This window comes from Melanerpes formicivorus, unplaced genomic scaffold (genome assembly GCF_026170545.1).
Source record: "Melanerpes formicivorus ecotype bairdi unplaced genomic scaffold, bMelFor1.0.p_v2 SCAF_20, whole genome shotgun sequence".
NCBI classification, from domain to species: Eukaryota; Metazoa; Chordata; class Aves; order Piciformes; family Picidae; genus Melanerpes; species Melanerpes formicivorus.
In genome coordinates this window covers 6,519,371-6,544,584 of record NW_027142372.1, presented here as the reverse complement: position 1 = coordinate 6,544,584, position 25,214 = coordinate 6,519,371, and the positions used below count along the sequence as shown (strand labels likewise).

The following is a 25,214-nucleotide window of genomic DNA, read 5'->3' as shown; positions in this document are numbered from 1 at the left end:
GGAATCTTCTATTGATAAGTCTGCACTTGGTCAGGATTGAAAACGTTGCAGTTTCCTGACTGTATTCATATTCCTGACATCATCTGTCAAAAAGACTTTGACACTCACTCACTCAGGTCCAGACAGACCTATTAAATACTTGTCCTGGATTATTCTTCAGCTGGTAAAGTTACTATTTGCCTATGTGCTATCTCAGGCCTTTGATGCCTTCCTAGATGACTCCCTTTCTAACCTATGCTTTGCACACAGACAAAAACATTGCTCCTTCCTGTCAGCCTCTTTAGGTCTGCAGCAAGTAGAGGAAGCAGGGGCAGCAGCTGAAGTGAAAGCAAGGCCAGAGGATTTCTAGCAACAGGTTTAGGGTAATAAATGCCTTTTCACCCCAATCTCCAAATGCACAAAGAGGAAAGCCTTTCAGATGTGACAAAAGGGTTGCAATTCACAAGATAGTCTGTTTCTTTGTTTATAGTTTGAAGCTTAGAAGTTGTAAAGGTAAGGAGAGTCTAAGGTGTTTCTCGTTACACACGTAAGGATAGGAAAAGATGTGGGGGTAATTACCTTGATTTAAAATGTTGATCTTATTAACAGATAGGTTTCTTTCAAGATGTCAGAAGGGGATTTTGCTGATTTGGGGAGAAACTACTACTCTCTATCTACGTTTAACTTCCCTCTTGTCAAATTTTCATTGCTTCACAAAGTAAATTCAGTGTTAGACAGCAAACAGTGTTTCATCATGTCTTTTTCCAAGAGACATCATACTTCTTGTAATGAATGGGATGGAGATACTGTTTGGTTGTGTAGGTCACTGAGTTTTTTGGTGCTTCATATATTAAAATGCAGCTTCTACTTCTGTCCTTCTACCTGTGCAAAGGGAGATGGAATATCCAGTGTAATGGGTAAGAGTTGATGATTCGGTGGGTACTTAGGAATTTTCTATTACTTAGTGAACAACATTAAGAGGACATTGAAATAATGTTTTATACAAAAGTAGGAGGAATCCTGAATTCAGCGGTAAACACAGATGAAAAGGATGGCAGCACAGTAAGGGCACGAAAAGATGCTCAAGTTTCCCACAGTTCCTGCCTCATTGTTTATTCCATCTTCCTGCTTTTTCAGTTTGCCTCTCAAGCCTTTCTTGTGCATATACATAGATTATAGTATGCAGAAGACTAAGAATAAGCTGAAGGCAAAAACTGACTTAATGAATACATTCTTGTGCTAGAGAAAAGAGGGTTTTTTGTCCACAGATGCGCACAGAAAAAAGAGAAAAGCAGCTGCCCTTAGAAATGGAGTGAAAGTAGAGATGAGTGCCACGTCACGATGCTTTAGTCAAAATCCAATGTGTTTGAAGTCTTTGAGAGGATCTGTACTGTTGTACAGGGATATAACCAAGAGGAAAAACAATAAGCTGCTTCTGGAAAAATACTGCAAGTCTGAGTCCTGAATAGTGCTGACTTTTTGTTACCTATTAGCTGGATAATAAGGATAAAAGGAAACAGCTTTCAACCATTCTGTTACGGTTGATAATATTAATAATCAGTTGCATGTCAAAATCTTCTCTTTGCTTAACACCAAGCTACAGAGGTATATTTGTGTGTTGTTATCTTTCAGAGGAAGATCATGAAGGGCACAGAGGTCTTCATCTCTCCTCTGCAGGTAGTTTGTATTTTCTGAAAACCTTTGTGGGCAGAGACAGCATAAAGATGATGAAAGAAATTTATGTGGCAAGTGGGAGAGTAGATGAGATGGAGCTGAGATACTGCAATCAAGTGAAGGCTTCTTGGGTCACCTGGCCTGCAGAATTAAGAAACTAGGGATGTAGTTGGTCAGTAACAACTTACTAAATTACAGAGTATCTGCAGCACACCCCAGAGGTGGTGAGCACTGGAGTTGAGGTGAACCAAGATGGGTTATTTTTCTCTTTACACTATTTAAAGTATCAGCTGAAGCATTCATAAGAGCAAATGCAGTTGGTGGCATTTGGGCTGAGGAAATTATAGTTTGTAACATTTTTTTAATAGTTATTTGAGATCTTACAGAATTGTATGACTTATATCTCAGTCAGGCACTGAAAACTTTCATGTTTCAGGACATTTTACTATTTTTGCACAGCCTTGATCAAGTAGCCAAAAATATTACAGGATTCCTCTGAAGCACTGGCTGTGGCTACAGCAACATACCCAGAGAAATAGATCAGTGGTCCAATTTGCTTTGACAACTCCTGCGGAACTAAAAATAGGAGAAATAGAAGAGAAAATTTGTAGGGGTGGTAGTAGCTTGTATGTTTCAATAATTTATCAAGATTCTAGAGCACAGATTTCCTTTGGGAAATATTAGTTCTTAGGTTTACAAAGTGCCTGAGTTGTAAATACCCATAAAAATGACAATTTGGTAGGTCGTATTTATTCTTAGGCGGGTCAAAGGACATTAGCGTATTCCTACTAGATAAATCTGCCAAGTAGAGAATTTCTTTATGTTCTCAAATCACAAAAGTGCCTCTTATAGTCAAGGAGAAAATGTCACATTATTGCCAATCAAGGACAACAAGCAAGTATATTGATTTCTACCCAATAATTTTTGCTCTGCTCACTAAGTTTTTATCACTGAAACTGGACACATCAAGGGATTGAATTTAATATATACATATAGAGCTGATTTATTACAGGAGGGGAAATACAGTCTGGCCTTACTTCAGCTCAATATTTTAACACTTATTTTATTCCTTGCATGGAAGCTTGCAATGACTTTTTCTACAAAGTATATAACTTTCAGATATCCCTGGATGTGCACAAATCTTCAGCTTGCATACACATACATTGACTGTTAGAGATAATGCACATGTATCCTGCATTTGGTGGTCTTACAGTCTTCATTTAATTTAAGAGTTTATACATGTGGAAGTCTGTAGTATGGTTGCATAACTAAAGAAAAGCCTGGGGAGACTGGAGTGGAAATTGGAGGGCATATAGGAAGAAAAGATCTAGGTGCTACTTGCTGAGCCTATTCTGAAGATGTGTTGGTTTTCACCTCATCTGTGTGTTGTATTTTACCTCAGCTGTGTATTGTAAAGCCTTATGTATAAGGGCTGTTTACACTGGAATGCAGCAGAAGGCTACCATCATCCTTCTTGGTCTCTTATTGGTAAAACTTAACTTTTTGTGGTCATTTTTTGTTGATAACTGCACATCACTGCAGAGGGTTTGGCCTGCTCCACAAATGCAGTGTTTTTGAATTTGCCATGTACAGTGAGAACTGTGACTTATGATAGAGGAGCAATCCATGAATGACTTCTTGGAAGGCAAGTGCATCTAAAAAACCAAATGGAAAAATCTTCACCACAGAGTTAGAGGATGGTGGAGGTTGGAAAGAGCACATCTAGTCCAACCCCCTGATTCAAAGCAGAGTCAGGTAGAACAGGTGGCTCATGGTTACCTACAGGGTAACCTGTATTTCAGTGGTCAAAGATAAGATATTGACTCAAAACACAGACTGTGTAAGTCAGCAGGAGCACAGATCTGCTAATTTCACTGTGATAAATGCATGGAACAAGTACTGAAGAGAGCAGCCAGCTCTCTGTTATTGTGTTAATTATAGGTTCTGCTGTCCTCTTCACCTATCTAGGCAAAAGATCTGAGTCTTTGGCCTTCTAAGGGCTGGCAGCCCTTCCATAGAACAAATAGATGCAGAAGCAGCTGATGGATTTGGATTTGCTGTTCATGCTCATAGTGATGTAGAGAAAACCTACTCTGTTATTTCCTGATGGAGCAGGCAGAGTGATTTATGTTGATATTATCCTGACATGTCCTTCTCCAGCCAGACGTTTTGTCAAGAGGTTATATTCAAGGTTTATATATGTTTGGCAAGATTTCCGGATGTCTAGTAAGCCCAGCCTTTACTGGGCACATTAGCAAATCCTTTCTACTGTGCATGTATAGCAAATCTGACACTTGCTGGAAATGCCACGGCACATGGTGTGCACACTGGCAGTACATCTGATATGGCTGGGGCTTGTGTGTTTGTGCCTTCCTGTGGATTTGCACAAGCACAACACGTTGAATGCCTCCCAAACATTTTGGATTGACTGTGCATGTTAGACCATCTGTACAACACATGTACCACAGGTCTAACGATGCTTTAAGGGTTTGACACAGTGCATACAATACACAGTTTGTGGTGATGCATTTCAGTGCAGGAGTAGTTCAGGACAGGACCATGGGGCACTTGGAAATCAGGCTTTTCACTAGGAACATCTTGGAAGACTTCTGCCATAGGCAGAAGCTGACTTTCAGTTTCTTCATTCTCCTGACTTGTTCAGTAAGCCTTGTCCTACTGTCAATGTGCTTCCCTATTGCACAGTTTTCAAAAGGATCTGAGAAGGCCCTGGTTTTCAATCCTGGGGGTCTGTGTGTCTTGACTGGAAGGTATTTTCTTTACCAATGGGAGTTCAACCCAGAATTGGAGAGAGATGGTGAACAACTAGGAGCTGAGAGGAAAATATGACTTGGGGTATGCATTATCGATTTCCAGTGTCAGATGGCAATGTTGAGCTATGTCAGTCACCTTCAAATCACCTCTAAATATCAGGCCCAGAATGAGACAGTTACAACTACTTCCATGACCCTGTCACCTTTCCAGGTAAATACAGAAAGCTGTAGTTGTCAGAGCACTGATGAATCATGTCTTCTTTCTATCCAAAGAGCCTTGGGCTTTTTTCCCTCCAAACATTTAAATTACTTGCAGGGCTGACAGAAAAGCTGAAGGCCTCTTTTTCTTTTTTTTTTTTTTCCTTTCTATTTTTTTCCCCCCCAAATATCCATTTGCCTTTCCATTTATCTACTTTGATCTAAAGTATAGAACCTGATGGATGCCCTAGGTAAATCAAACATTTTCTGTCTGCCAAAACGGTTTTGCAAATGCTTATTTCATGCCATTACCATTTTTCTATTTCTAGCAGTAAATCAAAAAGTATCAGCCATTCATCCACTTTAAAAGTAATGCCTTGCCTTTGCATAATTACACATACCCAGTGGAGATCTGTGTGCACAGTAAATCTATTCCTTTAAAAGGTTTCGCCTTAAGTACCACAGTGACATAAATTGGTGTAGCGCAAATTTATTTATTTAAAAGGTTTAATCTTTTAACTGCTTGGGTAACTGTTATACTTCCATTGTTTGATTTGGGTGGGGAGGGCTTTTATTAATGTATCAGATTTAATTCTGCAGCAGATGTTTTATTTAAAAAAGTCTCACTACTTACAGGACTCGCAGCAATTAATAGGTGTGTGTAAATTTATTTTCATTACAGGTTTATTCTTAACTGGTGTTCAGGGGTTCTTCACTGTATCTCCAGTAGATCCTTGAGAATTAAAGAGCTTAACAAATGGAATGAGCAAACTTGAGAGAAGTATAGGTAGAGAAGTTCTTCTTCTAATACATTAAGTAGATCAGAGGTTATCAACTGTCCTTTTTGATCAGAATTTATTGTGGTGACTGCAGTCATACAGCTTCATAGCTGTACTGAGGAAGAGTAACAAATGGTGGGAAGAGGGGCTTGGGGAAGCAGGGATATACCCCATTTAGACATTAGGGAGCAGGTTTGATAGTGGTGGTTTGAATTCAGTTGATTTACATCCTTTGAAAGCCTGACTGATCCTTGATTGCATTTCACACTAATATTGATCTGTAACACCAAATAATAAGCTTTCTTTAGTGTTTAGGTTGATGCATTGATGCACAGTCTAGTCCAACTGTTCCAGCCAACCTGGTGTGTTTTCAGAAAGATGTATGCACTGAGTAGAAAGAAAAACCACTCATAACTGTTTTGTAGTGGTTCTTGATAATTTTAAGGGCAGGGCTGTGTGATGTACTTGCCTGTGACAAGGACTGGATTAATAAGTGACAAAGATGCCTCTTTGAAACTTCTGTACTAGAATGTGCTCATGGGAGCTGCTAGCTGGAAGCAGTGGAGACTGCAGCCTTCCCCACTGAAACAGCCTCCCCCCCTGTTCTGCAGTTGGGAACTAAAGGAGCCTCCTTAAAGGCTGCAGGAGTACCTCATCTCCCATACTGGCACAATCTTTGTCTTCCCATGCTGTTTGCATCGATGCTAATCAATGTTAATTATGGTAGTGGGGCCTGTGATGTACTCATTATAAGAGCCATCCTATGTCTCTGTGCTTGTACAGTCTGTAAAACAATAGAGCCCTGATTGGGGTTCCCTAGATGCCACAAATAGTAATACAAATTGTTACAATGATGAATACATGGTTCATGGTGTAAGACAACCAAACTCAGTTCATACAGCCTACTGAAGCATCACTTGATAATTCCGTTTGCTGTTACCACTAACTATGGCATTCTGGATATGTCTTGACAGTTGGGGCCTCAGTGCAGTAAATCATTTAAGCTTTTGTTAGTGTTTAAATAGGTGCATGTTTTTAAATTCACATTTTGGTCTGTGGTTGCTAGTGTAAATGTATGCTTAAAGTTGAGTGTGTGTGCAAAAGCTCTTCTGACTCAGCATCAGTGCTGAGTTTATTACCACTGCTCCATGACTATACTGGAAGTTGATGGAACAGTGTACATATATTTCTTTTATAGACTAAAGATTGTAGGTGCAAGAGTGGGAAGATGCTTCCTCACAAGATCTGGGCAGTTGGTTGGATGCAGGTTGTAGCAAGGATTGCCACCTCCTGGAATTGGGTGGAAGCCAAGAACTGAGAGCTGGCACTTCCCTTCTTCCAGAGGCTACAGTCTCCTTCCCAGTCTCACTCCATGCTGGGCATCCTTGTACTAAAAGCTGATACCTACGGGTGTGGTTGTCTGCTATGAATTTGGTTCAATTCTACTGTTATCCACACTGGGAATTTCAGCACCATTGTTTATATGCATTAATTAGTATAAATAATTGCTATTCATCCCCTGACTCTGCATCCACAGGCCTTGTGACTTCCAGTGATGTAAAAAGTCTCGTAATTATTTTTTTCAGAGAAAGCATTCCACAAAGTGTCCCATATTGCTTGTTACCTGGTTTGCTATGGATATTGGTTCTAGTTCATTTTTTCAACTCCCAGCAGACTGCATGCCTGGATTTTAGTTACCTATGTGTCAATTAGGTGCTTGCTCATCTGCCTGACTTTAGTTAGTTCTCTGTTGTGTACCACACTGTGTCTACAAAGCCTGTGTAACAAAAATCTTTAAAATTGCTAAGGTGTTATACTTCCTCTCTTGAGTGTGTATGTTGTTTTAAAAGGAATTTGAGTCAGTGCCCAGTTGCTTCTATGTTTGTACTTCATGTAAAAATATTTAGTATAGCAGCCTTTCAGTGCTTTACTGAAATTTCATGATCTACAGCACACCCTAGTGATATCTGGAAATCATAAAGTTAAACCTAGTCAATTTTACTTTGGTTATGGTGAAACAAAATGTAGGATTCCACTAAGTAAAGTCCAGGGAAATAGTTGCCTTTTTATCCATAATGGGAAGCAGGTCAAAAGCCTTGGTTTACAGAACAAAACAGCCTTAGAAATTGAGACTGTAAGACATTATTCTGTGAAGAAACCCTCTGTGTCACGAATTTATCTGGTTTACAATCTATAATGTTAGACATATTTTACAACAGACCATGGGGAAAAGCAGCCTGGGTTGTGTGAGAAAAGAGTATTTGTTACATTCCCTTTTAGACTGGAGAAAGCATGGAAAGAGGAGCCAGATGTAAATAAAGCATTGTGAAGGAGGCCCACAGGCAGTCTTCACAGGTCAGAAGCCCGCATTGTCATTTGCTGTCTTATGGCCAGAACATTAAAATCTGTGCTAGGTACTCATTTCCTCCTTTTACAGATGATAGTCACTTGGTTTTTCAGGTGTTGGTACCTCTATTTTGTTTTCAGCAGCTCACAGGTCCTATATGATCCTGCCAAAAGGATGTGCACCTGCTTAATTTTTTTGGCTACCTTATGCTCACCCTTGTCTGGATTAGGATCTATATTTCAATAATTTTATTTCTTTTTAAGTATCTGAATGCACAGAATGGCAAGGGTCCTGAATTGGATGCTGCCAATCCCCCCAGCAGAGGAGAAAGCAGGTTTGAGAAGAACTCTGAGAAAGGTATTTAATTACATAGTCAGGAAAGGAGGCAGATACTTATCAGAGGTGAAATCAAATTGGTGATGTGTGGATAACATTGAATGGAAGTGAAAACAATATAAGCATTAGAGGAGAAGAGTGTAGGCTTTGTCAGTTACAGTGGTTGAAGCTAAATCTCATGAATTCTCAGAGAGAAACAGAATTCATCAGAGAGATGAGAGTTAACAGTGTCCTAACCTCCCAGCATGTGAAAGCTGTACCCAGTGTGCACTGCAGATGCTGCTGAGCATTCAAGCGACTTGTTCGAGTTCAGTGTGCCTGTAGAGTTGTTGTTGTCATTGTTCACTGTGTGTGCTTAAGCCCCAAACAGCTAAGCTGCCCAGAAAAAGCACGTTTGGCCAGTGAATGTTGCATGCCAGCAGACAAGCAGTGCTGAGGCCATTCTTGTTTTCATAGAGGGCCACAAAGCCCTAACAACACTGTATGTACCAGTACCCTTGACCAGCTTGCAGCTCCAGCTTGGCTCAACTGAAACATCTAATCCTGTATCTCTGTTAAATCTACAAAGCATTAATTGTTTGTGTAACACAAAGTGGAGTTCTCCTTCCTGGCTCACACATGAGAAATACCTAGTCTTTTGAGGAGACCCAAATTTCCTCTCAGACCCCTGGCATTTCACTCATGTCAGATAATTCAAACAATAATGGAAATAAGCTTTTTTAAAATGTAAATAAAACCAAAAAGTTTGCAATAATTTATGGTATTTATTTAAATGACATGCAAATCACTTTGTGAAACTTAAAGGGGAAAGCAGCAAAACTGAAACAGCACAATTGTTTCCAAGAACATTCATTTCAAAGCCACATACAATATTTCATTCATGCTTAATTATTTCCCCAATGCTAGTCTAAGCATTACTAGTTTCCTTTGTCTTTTTGCTTTTGCATGCAGTGTGATTAGCAAAACTGCTTGTGCTCTACCAACTCCTGCATGTATGGGGTTTAGCCTCATTGTTCAAAGGGTGGAGCAACAAGCAATATGAACACTCATGCTGCCAAATTTGGCACATGTGAGCCCTCCGAAGTATACAGATATCACCCATTTCATTTAAATCCCTGTCCATATTTTGCGTTGATACCGTAATGACAACTCTATTGTCTGGATGTATTATTTGAAGCAGCTTTTCTCCCATTGTTTGTGCACTGTAATCCTTGAGGTTTCTGTAGTCATCGTGAGCAGCTTACTTGAAAGAAATCACTTAGCTCTCACAGATCACTCCTTCTGAACCTGCTGGCAAAAGAACAGCCCATGACTAAAGCATGAGACCTGTGATCTTTCTGAAGAAAATCTCTTCAGTAGAGTTTATAATTTGTTGCTTTCATGAAGCTCTGTTCTCAGGGTTTGGACTTGGTGTTATCTTTTGTCCCCTGTGGATTTTTCTATGAGGCATGATGGGAATGTAGGCTGAAAAAAAAAAAAAGACCTAATAATGCTGGCCATGGATGTGTACCCTAACAACATTTTACACACATTTCAAATGCTGGCAAAGGGAGACATCTACTGTTTGACAGAAATTAAGGACAGTTGTTTATTCTAGTTGCAGTGAAATGTTAGCCTTTATTCTTCTTTGGTACAGAGAGTGGCACATCCTGCTGTGAGTCTTTTTAACAGGCTTTTGAGAACTTAATGCTTGTCTGCTTAGGGCATAATGAAAGATCCCCTGGAACTTATCATAGAGAAGAGGCTGCCCATTTCTTTCCCTTTCTAGCATTCGGTCATGTGCTTGGTCAGTGCCCTTGGTCAAAGCCTTGGGGCTTTTTGGTCTGGAAAGGAGAAGACTCAGAGGGGACCTAACTCATGTATATAAATATGTGAGGGCTGGTATCAAGAAGGGACAAACTCTTCTCACTTGCACCCTGTGATAGGACAAGGGGCAATGGATGTAAACTACAGCACAAGAAGTTCCACCTCAACATGAGGAAGAACTTCTTTACTATAAGAGTCACAGAGCACTGGAACAGGCTCCCCAGAGAGGTTGTGGAGTCTTCTTCTCTGGAGACTTGCAAGACCTATCTGGATGCATTCCTGTGCAACCTGTGCTGAATTCTATGGTCCTGCTCTAGCAGGGGGGTTGGACTTGAAGATCTCCAGAGGCCCCTTCCAACCCCTAACATCCAGTGGCACTAATCTCTTAGGGTTGTGTATAAGCATGCTGTTTAGGTAAAGACAATTGGTATTAGCTGTTCTTTATAAACTATACCTTTTACTGGGTTTGAATGCACCTCATTCTAATCCTGAGACAGTCATATATGATGTTTTTAAGGCAGTGGTTCCCAAACTGAAGTCTGCAGAAAGCCAGCAAAAGGCCTCTGTAGTTTGTAGGGCATTTACTATTTTCAGACTCCATAAGCACCGGGTTACAGTACAGATTCCTGACACCACTGAATAGTATCAAGCATGGAAACAGTATCAAGCTTTTAAATGTCATCCTTTGATACTTCATACTGGACTACTTTGTTCAACAGTGGAATTTACAATACACATTTTAGATCTGGTTTTGAACTTCATCTATTTTATGCATGCCCTTTAATTAGAGGTTTGGAGAAAGCTCCTATGCAATTTTCTTAGATACATCCTGCAAAAGAATAAGGACTGGAGGAAATGGTTATAGGAGATCGTCCCATTTTTAGCTCCTCTCTGGAAACCTTGCAGGTATTTTGTGTAGCTATTTTTTAAACCAAGATTTTACTTCCACTTCAGTGTTCATACATGATATAACATATAAACATGTGAACTAATTTTAGGACACTCTTAAATTCAGATTTGCTGTAGCTTTTCCTGGAAGGGTCACAAAATGGCTACTGTGTACCAGTAAACACAATTACTGCAATAGGCTGCTCAGAAAGTAAAAAAGCAGCATAAATGATTATCTTAATAAGAATCTAAAATAGCAGAAGATGTTTGCAGTTAAGCATATGCGTTAAATACCTTGAACAGCTCACTGGTATAGTGCTAGCTAGCAATGTAGGCTTTATTCCAAAACATTAGCCTATATTTCTGGGACATCTTTTAAGCCTGAGATGGTACAAAGCTATTAATGGTTTTGTAGCCTTCTGCACCAGCAGTCCATCTTTTTGGCATTGAAACTGATTTTGCTCAACTTGGCATTTTATCACCTGAGAGTGTGCAGGGAGACAAAAGAAACACTTTTTAGAACAGCAGTGGAATGATTTAGTTCAGGCATACTGTTCTTCAAATTCAAACCGTTTTCTACAAGCTGATGAGGCAAAACTCTTATTTGCTTAATGCCACATAAGGTACATTGAAAGGCTGTGAAGAGACAGATGTTCTATATCTTCACTTCATATGCAAAAACCTGTTATATCCTTTATTTGCATTCAATTAGAAGTCAGACCCTGATGAATATCTAATGCAGGAAATGGGGGAAAGATTTGCCATCAAGCATATGCTTTGCTTGTGGTGGGATCTCTGTAATCTACTATTGTGTCTTCCTATAGTGATGTGGTCATTTTTACTATATTGTTTACTCCTGCATGCATAGAGGTGAATGTTAATAGATGAAAATTGGAGTTAGGTTCCTGGTTTTAGAAATGTTGTCTTTTCTTCTCATACAGAGTTTTGGAGAAAATGCTGTTTCTTTTAAACAGCCATTCTGCAGGTGCAAAATTTCCCCTACTAAGTGGCTCTGTGGAAGGATTTAAATGCTATACCACTACTTGTATATTAATTTTCTTCTTCAATATAGTTTTGTTTGATCTTGTGAAGCTCATACTTTTCCTGGTAATCCATAGTATAAGGAACTCAGAAGTTATAAAACTGCAATGCTGTCAAGAAGGGAAGAATCAGATTAAAAATATAATAGGAAGCAGAAGTAGCAGAGTCTTGCAGAGGAGATGCTGTTACCCTGCAACCTGGGAGTTTATAGTATCTAATGAGAGAGAGAGGTTATAGAGAGCCCTAGATGTTAGACAGAGATAAGCAAAGCAGCTTTCCTTCACTGCAGCACAGGTTCCCAGACTTCTGGGGAAACTGATGGAAATTGCTACCTTCCTAAACTTGGATATGATTAGGCACCTGCTATTTTACACCTTCTACCCCCTTTCTTCTCTGTGGGCCACTCCCATCACGCATTCTGGGGAACACATGACATTTATTACCTTTTCTTCTTGTTTGGATGTAACATTGTAAATTAAACCATCCTCACCCATATCCAGGCTAACACATTGACATGAAAGGGAAATCTCAGAGTATTTTTAAGTGCTTTGCAATCCTAGGCAAATGGATCTACAATACTTGCGCATGTGTCAAGTCCTGAATGTTTTTTCCTGCCATTGTGATAGTAGGAAATTTAAGGATTTATTTTTTTTAATAAAATAAAAAATAAGAGGTGCAACTGGGTGAAATGGTGAAACGAACTCTTGTCACATACAGTTGCCTAATCCTTGTGTTTTCTCCTGGAATCTTTGACACAGAAGGCAATTTAGAGAAACAGCTTTCCTCTGTCCAGCAAAATTAAATGCCTTGTTTTAACAAAATATGTCATGGTTCCCTGTGAAGGTAATAGGTATTTCAGATAATTACATCAGGTGTTTCTGGGCAGTTCCTCCAGAGTGAGCCCGCTCCTGATGGGCTTTTTCTCAAGAGCCTGTAAGGAGCAGACTGAAAGAATGAAACATTCTGTTAGTAGCAATAGCCTATCTCTGGCTAAAGTCATTCCTAGTGCCCCTTGACCTATCTCCTAGGATGTCAAAAGCAGTGAAACTATGCAGTGAACCCAGCACACTGAGGACATGCTGAACTGGCTTGTGGTTATTTTGGGATTTGCTTTATGTTAGGGAAAGGCTTGACATAAATCTGCTAAGTGTCTCCTCAAATGAGAATGCCAATGCACCATTGCTGTGACTGATTTCTGATGCTTGCTTTTAACAGATGATTTGAGGATTTGGAAGCATGACAGGGAATTTATTTCGTCTTGATTTTTAAAAGGATAGCATTCCTAGTAACCTGAAGAGGAAGGTGTAAAACATCCAAATGAAGGAAATTAAATAGTGAATCAATGCTGATAAAGGGGACAAAGACAACTGTGATACAGGAATAGCAATGACATCTAGTACATTTAAGAGCTCAGCATACCACAGTGCATGTGGTGAGGTTATTGGCAGGATCTGATTTGCAGCAAGACCAGCTTGAACTGCTCCCACTCCACCAGCAACATTTATCTCGGGTACTAATTACTTGTTAAGAGTAGACGTTGAAATACATGAACAAACGCTGGAATTACAGTGACAGATGCAGCCAGAACACACGGTGCTATACAAGAGAATACAGTCGGCAGAGCTGTCCCTTCTCGCATTTAGGATGACCTTTGCCACGGCGCAGCGTGGATCCGAACCCTTGCGGTGACGATGGCCGCGGCGGGCTGCAGGCAGCCAGCAGATGGAGCCGCCGGGCAGCAAACTGGTCGGTAGGACAGAACAGAGACCTTCACTCAACGTTTGCTGGGATGTGTTCTGAAGATTCACGTACATCGGTTAATGTTTACCGAGGAGAGTAACGACCATGCCATCAGATGCTGGCTGGTAATGATGTATGGAATCAAATCGTAATACAGCTGATGGCAATAACCAGGTTCTCACTGACTTCAAGAGTCAGAATTTCTCTAGGAATATAGTATGATTTACAGCATACTTAAAGGATACACTCTACACTCATATCTTACACTATTTTTTGTTTTATATATTCATTTTAGTAACTTCTATCATTAAAAAAATCTAATAAATACCTGTTGATACAGCACTAATAACCTGCATTAATTGTTAAGCAGGGTAGTGAAGTAATGATTTGGTTTTGGATAGAGTGATAAAAATTCCTTCGGTGGTTGGCAGACTTCATTGCTTTTAATTTTGCTCCTTCTAAAGCTGCTTACAGCTGGAATCTGGCATGCTACTTTTTAAAATGTATTTGGTATTTTGGTTCTTTGCTCATTTTAGGAATCACATTTGCTTTTTACATCCAAACTATAAAAAGCAAGAGCACAAGTAGACCTGAAACATTTTGAGTTGTTACACGGAGAGTTATTTTATGTAATCATATAGAGCATGGGGAGAAGTCCCCTGTGAAGCCACAGGAAAGGGACAAAAATTGTGAGTTACATTGCTCATTCCCTCATTGTTTTTGTATCTTCTCAACAAGGAACTGAGGAGAGATGGTTTGCCTTAAAACAAATGAGTTGACAAACCCCAAGACCTCTGTTAATAATCCATTCTTGAGAAATGGTAGAATTTTTAACATTAGGCAGTAACTTTTGGAAGCCTTTATTGGTGTTAAGAAACAGTATATTTCAAGAGCCACGTGACACAGCTGTTGAACACCAGTGCACAACTTGTTTATGACTGGTGCTCTGTCAGCCTAGCATACTGCACTTTCATTAAGCTGATGACCGAAAAAGACTGGATGAAAAGTATACCAAAACATTCCCAGATTATTTTCTCAGATTAGGGCCAGGGACGTCCTAATGGCGTTCTACTGCAGGCAGTCCCTTGCTTCTGTAGCGGCTCAGCTGTGCTCCCGAGGTGCTCTCCAGAGCAGCATGCCTGGCAATACTGTGATTCTGTAACACCCCTCACCACAGAGGCCGTGCCCGCGCACCGCAGCATCAGATGCTTTCCAGGGCGTGTTGGGCTGTTCCAAACGAGCGCCGAGCTCCGGAGGCCGGGTACACCGCGCCTGGCGGGACCGGCGTGCGGATCCCGCGACTCAGCAGTCGCCTCGCGGGCCCTGCACCGGGTTTGCTCTCGGTGCCGCTGCGGCGGCAAGCGGAAGCGGCGCGCCAGCACCTATTGCCTAACGCCGCTCCGGGTTAGGCGTTTTCCCTGTGGAGCAAGCGCGGGAGCCGCTATAGAAGCCAGGCTGACTAGCGGAGGAAGTTGGGCCGGTTCCCCGAAGCCTGCCGCCACCGCCCCGCTCCCCAGCCGGCGCGGAGCTGAGGCAGGTTGCCGCGGGCCCAGGGCTCCCTCGCGGGCAGCCACCACCCCAGGCAGCACACAGCGCGCCCCGGGGCAAACAGGACGCCCGGCTGCGCTCCTCCCCCGGCCCCGGCGCCGCTGCAGTCGTTTCCTGCCCGGCCTCCTGCGAACCGGGAGCTGCAAGGTGCCGGGTGAGGTAGGCTGCGGGAGGAGGCGAGGGAAGAAAGGGCCGCGTTTAGGGCTCGGCGCAGCCCCGCTTGAGGAGGCCGCGGCGCTGTGGGACCCTTTAGCAGGGTGGGCCCCGCTGACTCCCCTTCCCGAGGACCTTCCCCTACCCTTCCAGCGCGGCCCGGTGTCAGCAGAGTTTGGGCTTGGCTTTGCGTTCATGTGGGCCGGGAAGATCCAGGAGAGGTCGGCTGCGGCTGCCGGGCTTTATGGGAAGCAGGGCCCGCCAGCGGCAATGGGAGCCTGGGCCGGGCCCTAACCGAACCCCGGCGGGCTGCTCTCCACTCCTGCTCTGAGGCCGCCCTGGGTTGGGAGCATCGTTTGGGTGCGGCGAGAAGAGCCTTACAAATCCTTAACCTCCGGTTTCTTTTTTCCCCTCGTTACACCGCGGCTGTTTCAGCCGTATTAAACCAGGAACTGGCGTTGTAGAGAAAGAAAGAAAAGATACCTGAAGTATAATTAAATTCAGGCTGTTTGAAGGAGTTTATAATTACATTTTTTTTCAGCCTATTTTAGTCATAAAGACTTAAATAAATTTTAAATCGTTCATAATGTTGATTAACGAGCTGAAGTTCATAGTCTTGTAGTGAGTCAGGAAAAGCATCTTTAATTTTCAGGCTTAGTACAGATTGCCTTACCATCTCCTAATATCATTGACATTCAAAAACTTGAACATCTGAAGATATATACAATCGGCAACATAAGTATATTGTTACAGTAAATGCTTGTAGATGTGGTGGAACCTCATGACTGGGAAAGAAGAGTACCAAGTATTGAGATAAGAATGGCAGTTAAGTGTGGTTTAGCTTTTGTAAGTAGGAAGCAGGAATGAACCCTTCCCTAGCTAAATAACTGAAAATTACAAATGCAGAGCAAGGTTAAAAATAATCTATTTTAAGCTAGTTTTACTGACTGCCAATGCCAATCATGATTTAAAAGAGACCACTGGCTTTGCAGATTTTAAATGTGAGGCTGGGCTCTAAAGGTAAGGTTTTCAGAAAGGGATGGTGTAGGAACAGAAATGCTACCTGGGCCAACAGCACTGCATATGGCCTATGGGTGAGAGCAGTGCTGCATATGGACCAGTTCTCTTTTGCGTATTGGAGTATCTTAATTCCCTGCCTGTTCACCAGCTACTACTGAAATAGTGAATTTCTGACCTGTTTAATCATCAAGTCAGGTCTTCATGCACACAGTAATTTGTGAAGCTGTGTTCTTTAGTCCATCTCGGTTGCTGTGCACTTTGCATGTGGTTTTGACCTGGCACTTATCTTAAATGTATTCTAAAAAGTTGCAGTACAGCAGAGCTGTTACCATGCAGATGAGGCAGAAGAAATTGTCGTGGGTTATCTTCTGGGCATCTGTGCTTGCATAAGTATTTGCTGTTGTCTTGAGGTTTCAGTTTGAAAATCTACACAGATCACATAAATGCTTCCTTGTTATTGTGAGGAGATTGTGTCTCACGTTCTTGCTTATCATTGTGTGGTGTTCACCAAGATAAAGCTAGTTCCTGGTAAGAGGATTAGGACCTATGTCCACATTGTTTGGTACATGTGAAGTTTGTCTTGTATGTGATTTTTGTTCCATGTACGTGCACATTACAGTGATGTTTACTGAAGAGTATATGTATATACATGTTAAGTCAATGTAAGGAGCAGTGAGGACAGGTCAGAAGTAGGCCAGGCTGTGTACTGATTAGAATATATCTTATGTGGACATTTGGGAGGGCATTAATTTTTCTATGAGTGGAACAGTGAACCCATGGTGTAAAAAGGCTTTTTGTCTATCTAAAGTCATTCTGTGAAGGAGGGAGTAAGGGGATGGGAGTGTTAGACAGGAAAGAGGTCAAATTACATTTACACCATAGGTTAATCTGGGGACCCTCTTTGGTTATTTGCATTAATAGGACTTTCAGTGAGTTGGGTGTGATGTGATCTTTTTGTTTGTTTGGGGTTTTTTTCCTAATTATGGTGTTTTTAAGTAGTAGTAAACTAGTTCTGACTGTACTTGTTAGATAGCCTCATTGGTTGTAGCTTCAAAGAAGTGATACAAACACTTGTAACAACAACTGTACTGTTTGGTAGAGTCAGGTCATTGCTCACTTTGCTCCCCAGTCCCTGGGGTGAAAGAGAGCGTCATCTCAGTCAGAAGTACAGAGCTGTAATGGGTTGGGGCAGATCCCCTCCCCACCACGCGCAGAAATAACAACTCAGACAAACAGATTGCAAAACTGATGGAAAGTTTAAATAGAGAACAGAGAGTGTGTACAAAAAACCAGAAGCATAGTGACAAGAGAGAGACCAAAATAGACCCAGAAAGACCCCCTCCCCACCTGAGGGTGCACCCAAGACCCCCAGGGCTCCTCCTTCTCTCCCCCCCCCACCCCCACTGCTAGGCTAGTCTCAGCTGGCCAGATCTGAGACTGCCCATCCCCCTGTGGCCTTGGGCCTAGCCAGGCCCATGGCCAGGAGATACCTCCCCCAGTTACCGGGTGTCAGAGAGGAAGGAAAAGAGAAAGTGCCAGACCCGCACTGGATCTTATAGTGGTGCAGGAATTATGGGAATGGAATACCTGGTTTCCTGTGACCCCCCCCCGGGCTGGGCCCACTCCTTGGGACCTCCCAGGTGTGGTCTGTGCAGTGGCATCTGGGCCAGCACCCGGCCTAAACCACCACAAGAGCCTAGCATTTCAGATATTTGGGGAGACCACAAGGAAAAGAAAAATGCAGCCACTTAATTGCAGTAGAACAAAAAAGGGAAGGTGTGTTACACCACAAAGGTTGGTTTCTCAGTGATTCCGCTTTCATGGTTTTTTTCCTTGAACTGATGAGTATTTTCAGTGCCATGTGAAATCAGGACTTAAAACATAGTGAATACAAAAAGAAATCATAGAAATACTTGTAGGAGTTGAGTAATGGGAGTTGAGCTTCATGTAATATGTTTGAGAATTCTGAGTGTGAATTCAGAATTAAGCAGGAATGGCTCTGCTGTGTCAAGAAACTTCTTCAGTCAAGCCAAAAGAAAACCCTAAATAAGTGTTAATTTCGTGAGTGGAAATTCCCTTTGGGGAAGTCATGAGTAAAATAATTTAGTATGGAAAAAATACTTTAGATTGCTTAAATTCTACCAGATAGTACTGCAATTCCTGTTTTCATTATGATCTAGGTGGGGTTTTGTTTTACTCTTAAACCAATTGCACTTTGAATCTAGTCATAAAAAGTGTTTTATTTTTTCAGAGAAGCCTCAGAGCAGCTGTTCACCTTTGCATTGCTCAAGATGCCACATCACCATAGGGAAACTTCAAAGTAGTGCCAGTGGATGGAGTAATGCAGGTGGCTTTCTGTGGACAGCCAGCTTCTATGCGCTGTGGCAACTCGATGCTTCAGCTTTGGGTTTCTTTCTCACAAAACAGAATGTCACTTATATTACAGACAGATGGGCTTAGGAAATTGTGGAATTCGGTCCCTTTAGTTGATGGAAATCTTAATGTACTACTATTAGCAAGAGCTGTGTTGGTTTCATGTTGCCAACTTGTCTTGCCAAACATGCCCCAGAGCCTCCACACAGAAGAGCTTTGTATGAGGTGCTTGCTGGATTTAGCCCAAGGAGAAGCAGCAAAATCATTTTGGCACTCAGTGGTGAGGTCAGCCTAAGGTCATGCAAAGGAGGTGTAGGACGAGCATGAATCCATTCCTGTCTCACTTAGATGAGGAACTGAACCCTCTGAGTTTTCTCAGTGCTGGTGTGAATGTTGCTCTGAATAGCAATCTGTTCACCTTTTGTAAGGGAGGTAAAAGCAAATATTTTGTCTTGTTTTCCAGCATTGCTGGGCTTGGGGATGTCAACTCTACTGGTTGTACATTTTGGGATAGTGGTTTTTTCCCTACTTCTCTAGGATGAACAAGAGCAGCCATTTGTTTATCACTCTGAGCTTGAATCAAGCTGGATGAGGTAACAGCTACCTCTGGAAGCAGAGTGTGTCACTCTACTGTCACTAACCAGCACACACTGCCATTCTGATACAGTGCTGTATCATAAGCCTGCCAAAACCCCAAAAGCAGTGATGGTGAAATGAAGAACTTTTGTTTTCCTTAGGGTGTCATGAAGATGAATGAAGTAGTGAAAGTAATGCAACTATTTAATGAATTCCCTACTGTGCCTCTTTGCAGCTATGGAGCGTATGTGGTCCCTTCAAAAAAGCCAGATTTTTGTTTACTGTCAGCCATGCTTGGATACTGCAGTGACATAGCTGTGTCAGACACAGTGAGTCAGACATTTTGGTGCAAAAGAAAGCTTTCACTTTCACAATAGCTAATATGGAAAACTCTGTCACATGCTGGGATAGAAACTGTTCCAGAGGCTGGTAAAACAAACACCTGTTCAGTAGTGCTAATGTTGTATATTCGACAATAAATTTGAGTTCTTTGTATATGTGTTTATAGTTTCAATCATATTTAATACTCTGTTTCCCTGCAAGCCCTTTCCTCAGTTTGTGTGCAGAATGGAAGGTATTTGCTTAATGAGGAAGCTTTTGCTTACTGTTGTGCCAAGTCCTTTACTGAACAGTCCTCCAACTCTGCTATGGGGATATAACTTCTTCATTTCACTTCATGGGATTTCCTTCCATTTCATTGGTCTGAGTCAGTGTCATTCATTAGTAGTGAACCTATTTTTGCAAGATGAGGTAATGTTGTTTTTAGTATCTCTCTCTGATCATTACAGCAGTTGCTGATGTCAAAAGTCCCCACTTGCTTGGTCAAACTGAAAGCCAGAGATGGATTTTTCAGTGCTTGGTGTTGTATTACACTGTACTCTAGCAGGGTCACATTTGAAGTCAGTTGTTATTTGGAGGGGACAGCATGCTTGCAAAGTTCACAGTATCACCAAGGTTGGAAGAAACCTCAAAGATCATAAAGTCCAACCTGTCACCACAGACCTCATGACTAGACCATGGCACCAAGTGCCACGTCCAATCTCCTCTTGAACACCTCCAGGGATGGTGACTCCACCACCTCCCTGGGCAGCCCATTCCAATGACGAATGACTCGCTCAGTGAAGAACTTTCTCCTCACCTTGAGCCTAAACTTCCCCTGGTGCAGCTTGAGACTGTGTCCTCTTGTTCTGGTGCTGGTTGCTTGATAGAAGAGACCAACCCCCTCCTGGCTACAACCACTTTTCGGGTAGTTGTAGAGAATAATGAGGTCACCCCTGAGCCTTCTCTTCTCCAGGCTAAACAATCCCAGCTCCCTCAGCCTCTCCTCATAGGGCTTGTGCTGAGGGCTTCTCACCAGCCTTGTTGCCCTTCTCTGGACACGTTCAAGTGTCTCAACATCCTTCCTAAACTGAGGGGCCCAGAACCTCAGACTACAGGATGGGTGCCTGGAAAAGTTGGAGCATAGTAACTAAGAAGTTCAATTCAAGTGGCTGTCTTATCAGCAGGCAAATGGGGGTACAAACTAAGGGGTGAAATATTTTTCTTCAGGTATGTTTAATGTATAGAAATTCCCCAAAGGTGCACTGTGTTGCTGATTTTTTTCACCAGGTCACATTCCTCTGCCTTTTCTCAGGGCTGTGTGCGATGCAGTATCTGGCTTCCTGTCCCTTCAGGATTGGGGGCTGGAGCCTTCACCTGGGCATGCCCTGCTGCCCTTTTTGTCAGTGGTGGTCACAGTAGCTGTGTTAAGTAGCCACCTTCTCTGTTGGCTTCTGCAAAAGTGAGTGGCAGCAGCAGCAAGTGAAGAGTTGGAAAAGTTTTAGTTCTGGAGGGATTGCTCTCAGGGCCCAGTATTTGCTCCATGCTGAGCCTTCTCACTGTGTCTCATCTCACTGCCTCCTCATATGCATGAGACTCGTCTCACCTGTCGGCTTGGTGTCCTGACCGTCGTATGCATACATGCCTGCATTCCCAAGGTCCTGTTTCCAGAACTCCCTATTTAGTCCCAGGTCTCCTGTGACTCCTGAAATCTGTTCCCTTCCTCAGGCACTTTTTCTTTATTCATAGAGGCAGCCTCTCACCTTCAAAAATCAGTGTAAATGTTTAAGCATGTAACAAATGGAGAGAAGAACTGAGAAGTGAAAACAGCAAGTGATTTGTGGCAAGACTTAGGTATTTCCTCATTGTCCTGGCAGATTTGTCAATTGTAATCTGCTAGTTATGGTAGAGTGAGGCTCTGCTTTGTCTTTTTCCCAGAGTTGTGCAGAGCACTGAATGCACACAGCAATTGCTCTAGGCAAAAGACAACGTGTAGACTAAGATAAGTCTTTCTTAAGTCTCATTGTGGGTACCTGACCATTTTGGTTTGTCATGAACCCATTTTTCCTGGTGTACTCTGGTTTTACTTGCAGATTCAGTGACCTTGGTCATAAACCCATTTTTCCTGGTGTACTCTCTGGTTTTATTTGCAGATTCAGTAACTTTTAACTGTTTCCAAGTAAGTTTTGCTTTCCCTTTGATTTCTGTGAAAAGTAAATTTTATCGCTTCTAGTAATTGTGTCTCTTTCGGTTTAGATTCCTGAATTCTGTTTCTTCCTAAAATTAAACAGTAAGGATTTAGTTTCTGTTGCAGCAATCAAAACATAAATTATTAAAAAAATCTTTTCCAGGATCTTAACTGGCCAAGATGCCTGTCAACGTCAACGATGTGATGCAACTCTTCTGCCATCTCTCTCAGGAGAAGGGGATGAAAGCTGCTGTCAAACACTCTGGTCGAGGAGCACTGCTAGCCGGTGCATCAGCGTTTATTGGAGGTCTGATGGGAGGTCCACCAGGAATTGCTGTAGGTAAGTGTCTTTTGTTTCAGGAAGGAGAAATACTGTTAACTTGCTGATTGAAAAAGCTGGGAAATCTCTGTAATAGGCATGGATTAGAGATTATCAGATGTAAAGGACCCTTCACTTGGAAGCCCTCTATTTACCAGAGCTTTTCTTTCAGCCCTACGGGGTAGGTGGGGCTTCGATTTAGTAGATGAAAGCATTAATTCATCTAAGCCCAGAAGCTGATGGGTTTGGTCTCTGGGAGTACTCTCTGAGGTATGGACTTCATGGGAATGGGAAGCTGCAATGTGTGGTGCTACAGAAGCAGAAAGCTTGGATCACTCTGTGAGTCTAGCAAGAAGTTGTGTTAACGGCAGAGAATGCAATTGTTACTTGGGTGTTTTACCTCGGCATGGTTTCCCTGAAGAATAGGGTTTATCTTTGAGAGACCAGTGCCCTGTGGAGGGTTGATTTGTTTCTGATTCCTAGCTTGAAGCTATTGCCTTTGATTGTGTCAGGAGTTGCTTTGTGATTGCTGTGGGTGTAAAAAGCTTTACAAATCCTTCCTGGTGCTTTGAGCATCACATATAAACCAGATTAAAGCAGACACAAGCACAGCTCTGCAGTGATTTCTAATAAAGGTGGGAACATAGCTGATGAAGGCTGTTAAGTTTTAACATTAATAGGTAAAGACTCACATTTCTCTTTTTTAGGAGGAGCATTTGGTGGAATTCTTGGTGCCTGGATGACTGCAGGACACTTCAGGCCAGTCCCTCAAATTCTAATGGAACTGCCTCCAGCTGAGCAGCAGAAACTCTATGATGAAGCTGTTCTTATTCTCAGGAACTTAGACTGGACTGATGTTGCTCAACTGACTGCTCTTGTAATGGGAAATGCTAATCTTCAGCAGAAACTGACAGCAGTGCTGATAAATTACTTCTCCAAAGAGCTAAGAGCAGAGATACAATATGGAGAATAACCCTACCCAGAGCAGGCTTTTCACAGTGTAATGAGTTTTAGTCTGACGATTGAGATTCTTCCAATTCAGCAATTACTAGTTATCAGTACGAACTATGAATAGACAGATCTAAGTTTTATTTTGACTTCTGGATTTGGGGTTTGGGGTTTATTGTTGGTTTTTTTTGGTTTTTGTAAAGAGTAACAGGTCACTGGATTGTCCTGACAGTAACTTGCTATGTAATTTTGACTTACTCTTCACTAGAACTAGATTTGAAGTCACTGAAGGGAATTAAGTTTCTGTTATTCTGATCTGCCACTAGTTAAATTTTCAGTGTCACTGTGTTTTATTTAGGAAATTTAGTCATGTTTGTGTAAGTGCTTGAAATTTCATCTGTGAATGACATGCAGGTGCCAAAGTAGCTAGGGCACGTGGAAGAATTTTACTTAGTGTCTGTTTCAGTCCTACAAGTGATAAGAAAGTATGTGAACTGTGAACTCAAAGGTCTCAATCCTGGTTTTATGTATTTATCATGTATTTATTATAATTTTCAAGTTTTTATTCCTTTCTTTCAGAAATGAAAACAATGCCTAAACAAGTTTTAAGCCACAGTTAAACATAATGTACTCAATTAATAGTTTCTGGGGTCCTAGAGTGTGAAGGTGCAGTAAGAATACTCTTAAAAACTTAAAACAGGGGGAGCTGAACTGTCCATTTTTATACTATCCTCAGTGGTTCTCAGTTTTCATTAAAATATTCAGCCTTGTACTGGAAAGCCTGCAGCTGGCACAGTGGTGGTGGTGTGACATGCCAGTTGCAGTGTACACTCTGAGCTCTAAATGAAGTGTTGCTGAATGTCCCAGCCAATTGTTCATGATTTGCTACAGGGCACTTGTAAGGCAAGTTCTTAAGTTGAGAAATATGCATGTGTGCCTTTTTTATGTGTAAAAACAAGTGAAACTGTTCTAATTTCATTTTCCCCTTAAAATAATGAGATCTCTGTGTGCTGAGGTGTCTAGAAACTTTTTAAATGATGAAACTTTAAACTCAAAATTGCTACTGTATATGTTTGATTAACTTACTTTTGCAGGTACCATTTGCCACTAATAAATTCATGTGCTTTCCCCCTTGGAGTGCATGGCAGTGATTATTCTTCTCACTGTTTGAAAACACTCTTTCAGTGATGTGAAAGATGGATGGAAGTGAATGGTAAGTGGATATTCCTTATGCTGTTATGGTTTCATAATGCCAAGCCTGAAATCAGTGGGTTTTCAGTTTCATTGACAGATTGCACATGCTGCAACTGGCTTTCTCAGATTTTACATACTCTGTATTACCATTTAAAAATAATGGGTTTATGTATGCTATTACTTTAATTTGTAATTTTCTTATTATTTTACAAATCAAATTCACTCTTTCCAAAATAACACACAGCAGCAGATGACTGAATGATACAGCAGCTTATAATCAGCTGTTCAAACACAGACGTGAAAGAAGTTGACATCTAATTATAAAGCAGGGCACAGGAAAGATGTGGTTTCAGTTAATTTATAATAATGTCCAGTATTTAAGCAGATGAGTACAAGTTTCAGATTGATTTCAGACATCAATATTGTGATTCACATTTTACAGGTAGTCATAAATGTGGGTCAAAACCTAGGGGGTGAACTGATTTTTATTACTCAGTGTAATAGACATGAATGGAGCGTAGATTATGTGAGTCGTATCTTGTCTTCTGTGTTATCTGTTTCTTAGAATGTTCTTCCAAATGCTTTTTATTGTGCCCTTAATAAGCTAGTTAGAACTATGATCTTTTAGCCTTCATTGCGGTGTAAAGGAGTTTTGTGTCATATGGATACCCACAGGAATTGGGGGAGGTCTGCATGAACCAGTGTAGCTCATGTTAAAACACACTACTGCTGACCTGAGAAGCTTCATACTCTGTGCCACATAGTACCATGCCCTTAGTCATAATAAATTTATCTTACATAGATTTTCAGATGACTGAAGTGGAACCTGGAAGAAATTGAATTCTGTTTGTTCTGTCTCACTATTCAACAGGTTTGATGCTTGTGGAACTTGGAAGGTGGCAAGTATGCATTTTCAAAATGGTAACAATAGATTTGCAGTTTAGTCTGAAACACATTTTACTGCTGGTAAAAGAAGAGGAGCAGAACCCAGCTCAGGTGTTCATCTCAAGTAGGACAT

The 25,214-nt window shown here is 41.6% G+C and overlaps 1 protein-coding gene across 5 annotated transcripts in view; it reads left to right on the top strand.

Annotated features, from left to right (window-relative positions):
* LOC137447258 (protein C19orf12-like) overlaps nucleotides 1–24,139 on the top strand; it is a 28,157-nt gene extending 4,018 nt beyond the window's left edge. For 2 of the 5 annotated variants that reach the window (XM_068150618.1, XM_068150616.1), the window contains exons 2-3: nucleotides 21,899–22,075; nucleotides 22,762–24,139. In XM_068150618.1, coding sequence (XP_068006719.1) covers nucleotides 21,916–22,075; nucleotides 22,762–23,027 — 426 coding nt within the window. In that variant the 5' untranslated portion in view covers nucleotides 21,899–21,915 and the 3' untranslated portion in view covers nucleotides 23,028–24,139. Of the gene's footprint in view, nucleotides 1–14,828; nucleotides 15,267–15,345; nucleotides 15,365–21,898; nucleotides 22,076–22,761 lie in introns of those variants that run through there. The other 3 variants (XM_068150617.1, XM_068150615.1, XM_068150619.1) reach the window with 3 other exon arrangements.
* Nucleotides 24,140–25,214: the final 1,075 nt, after the last annotated feature.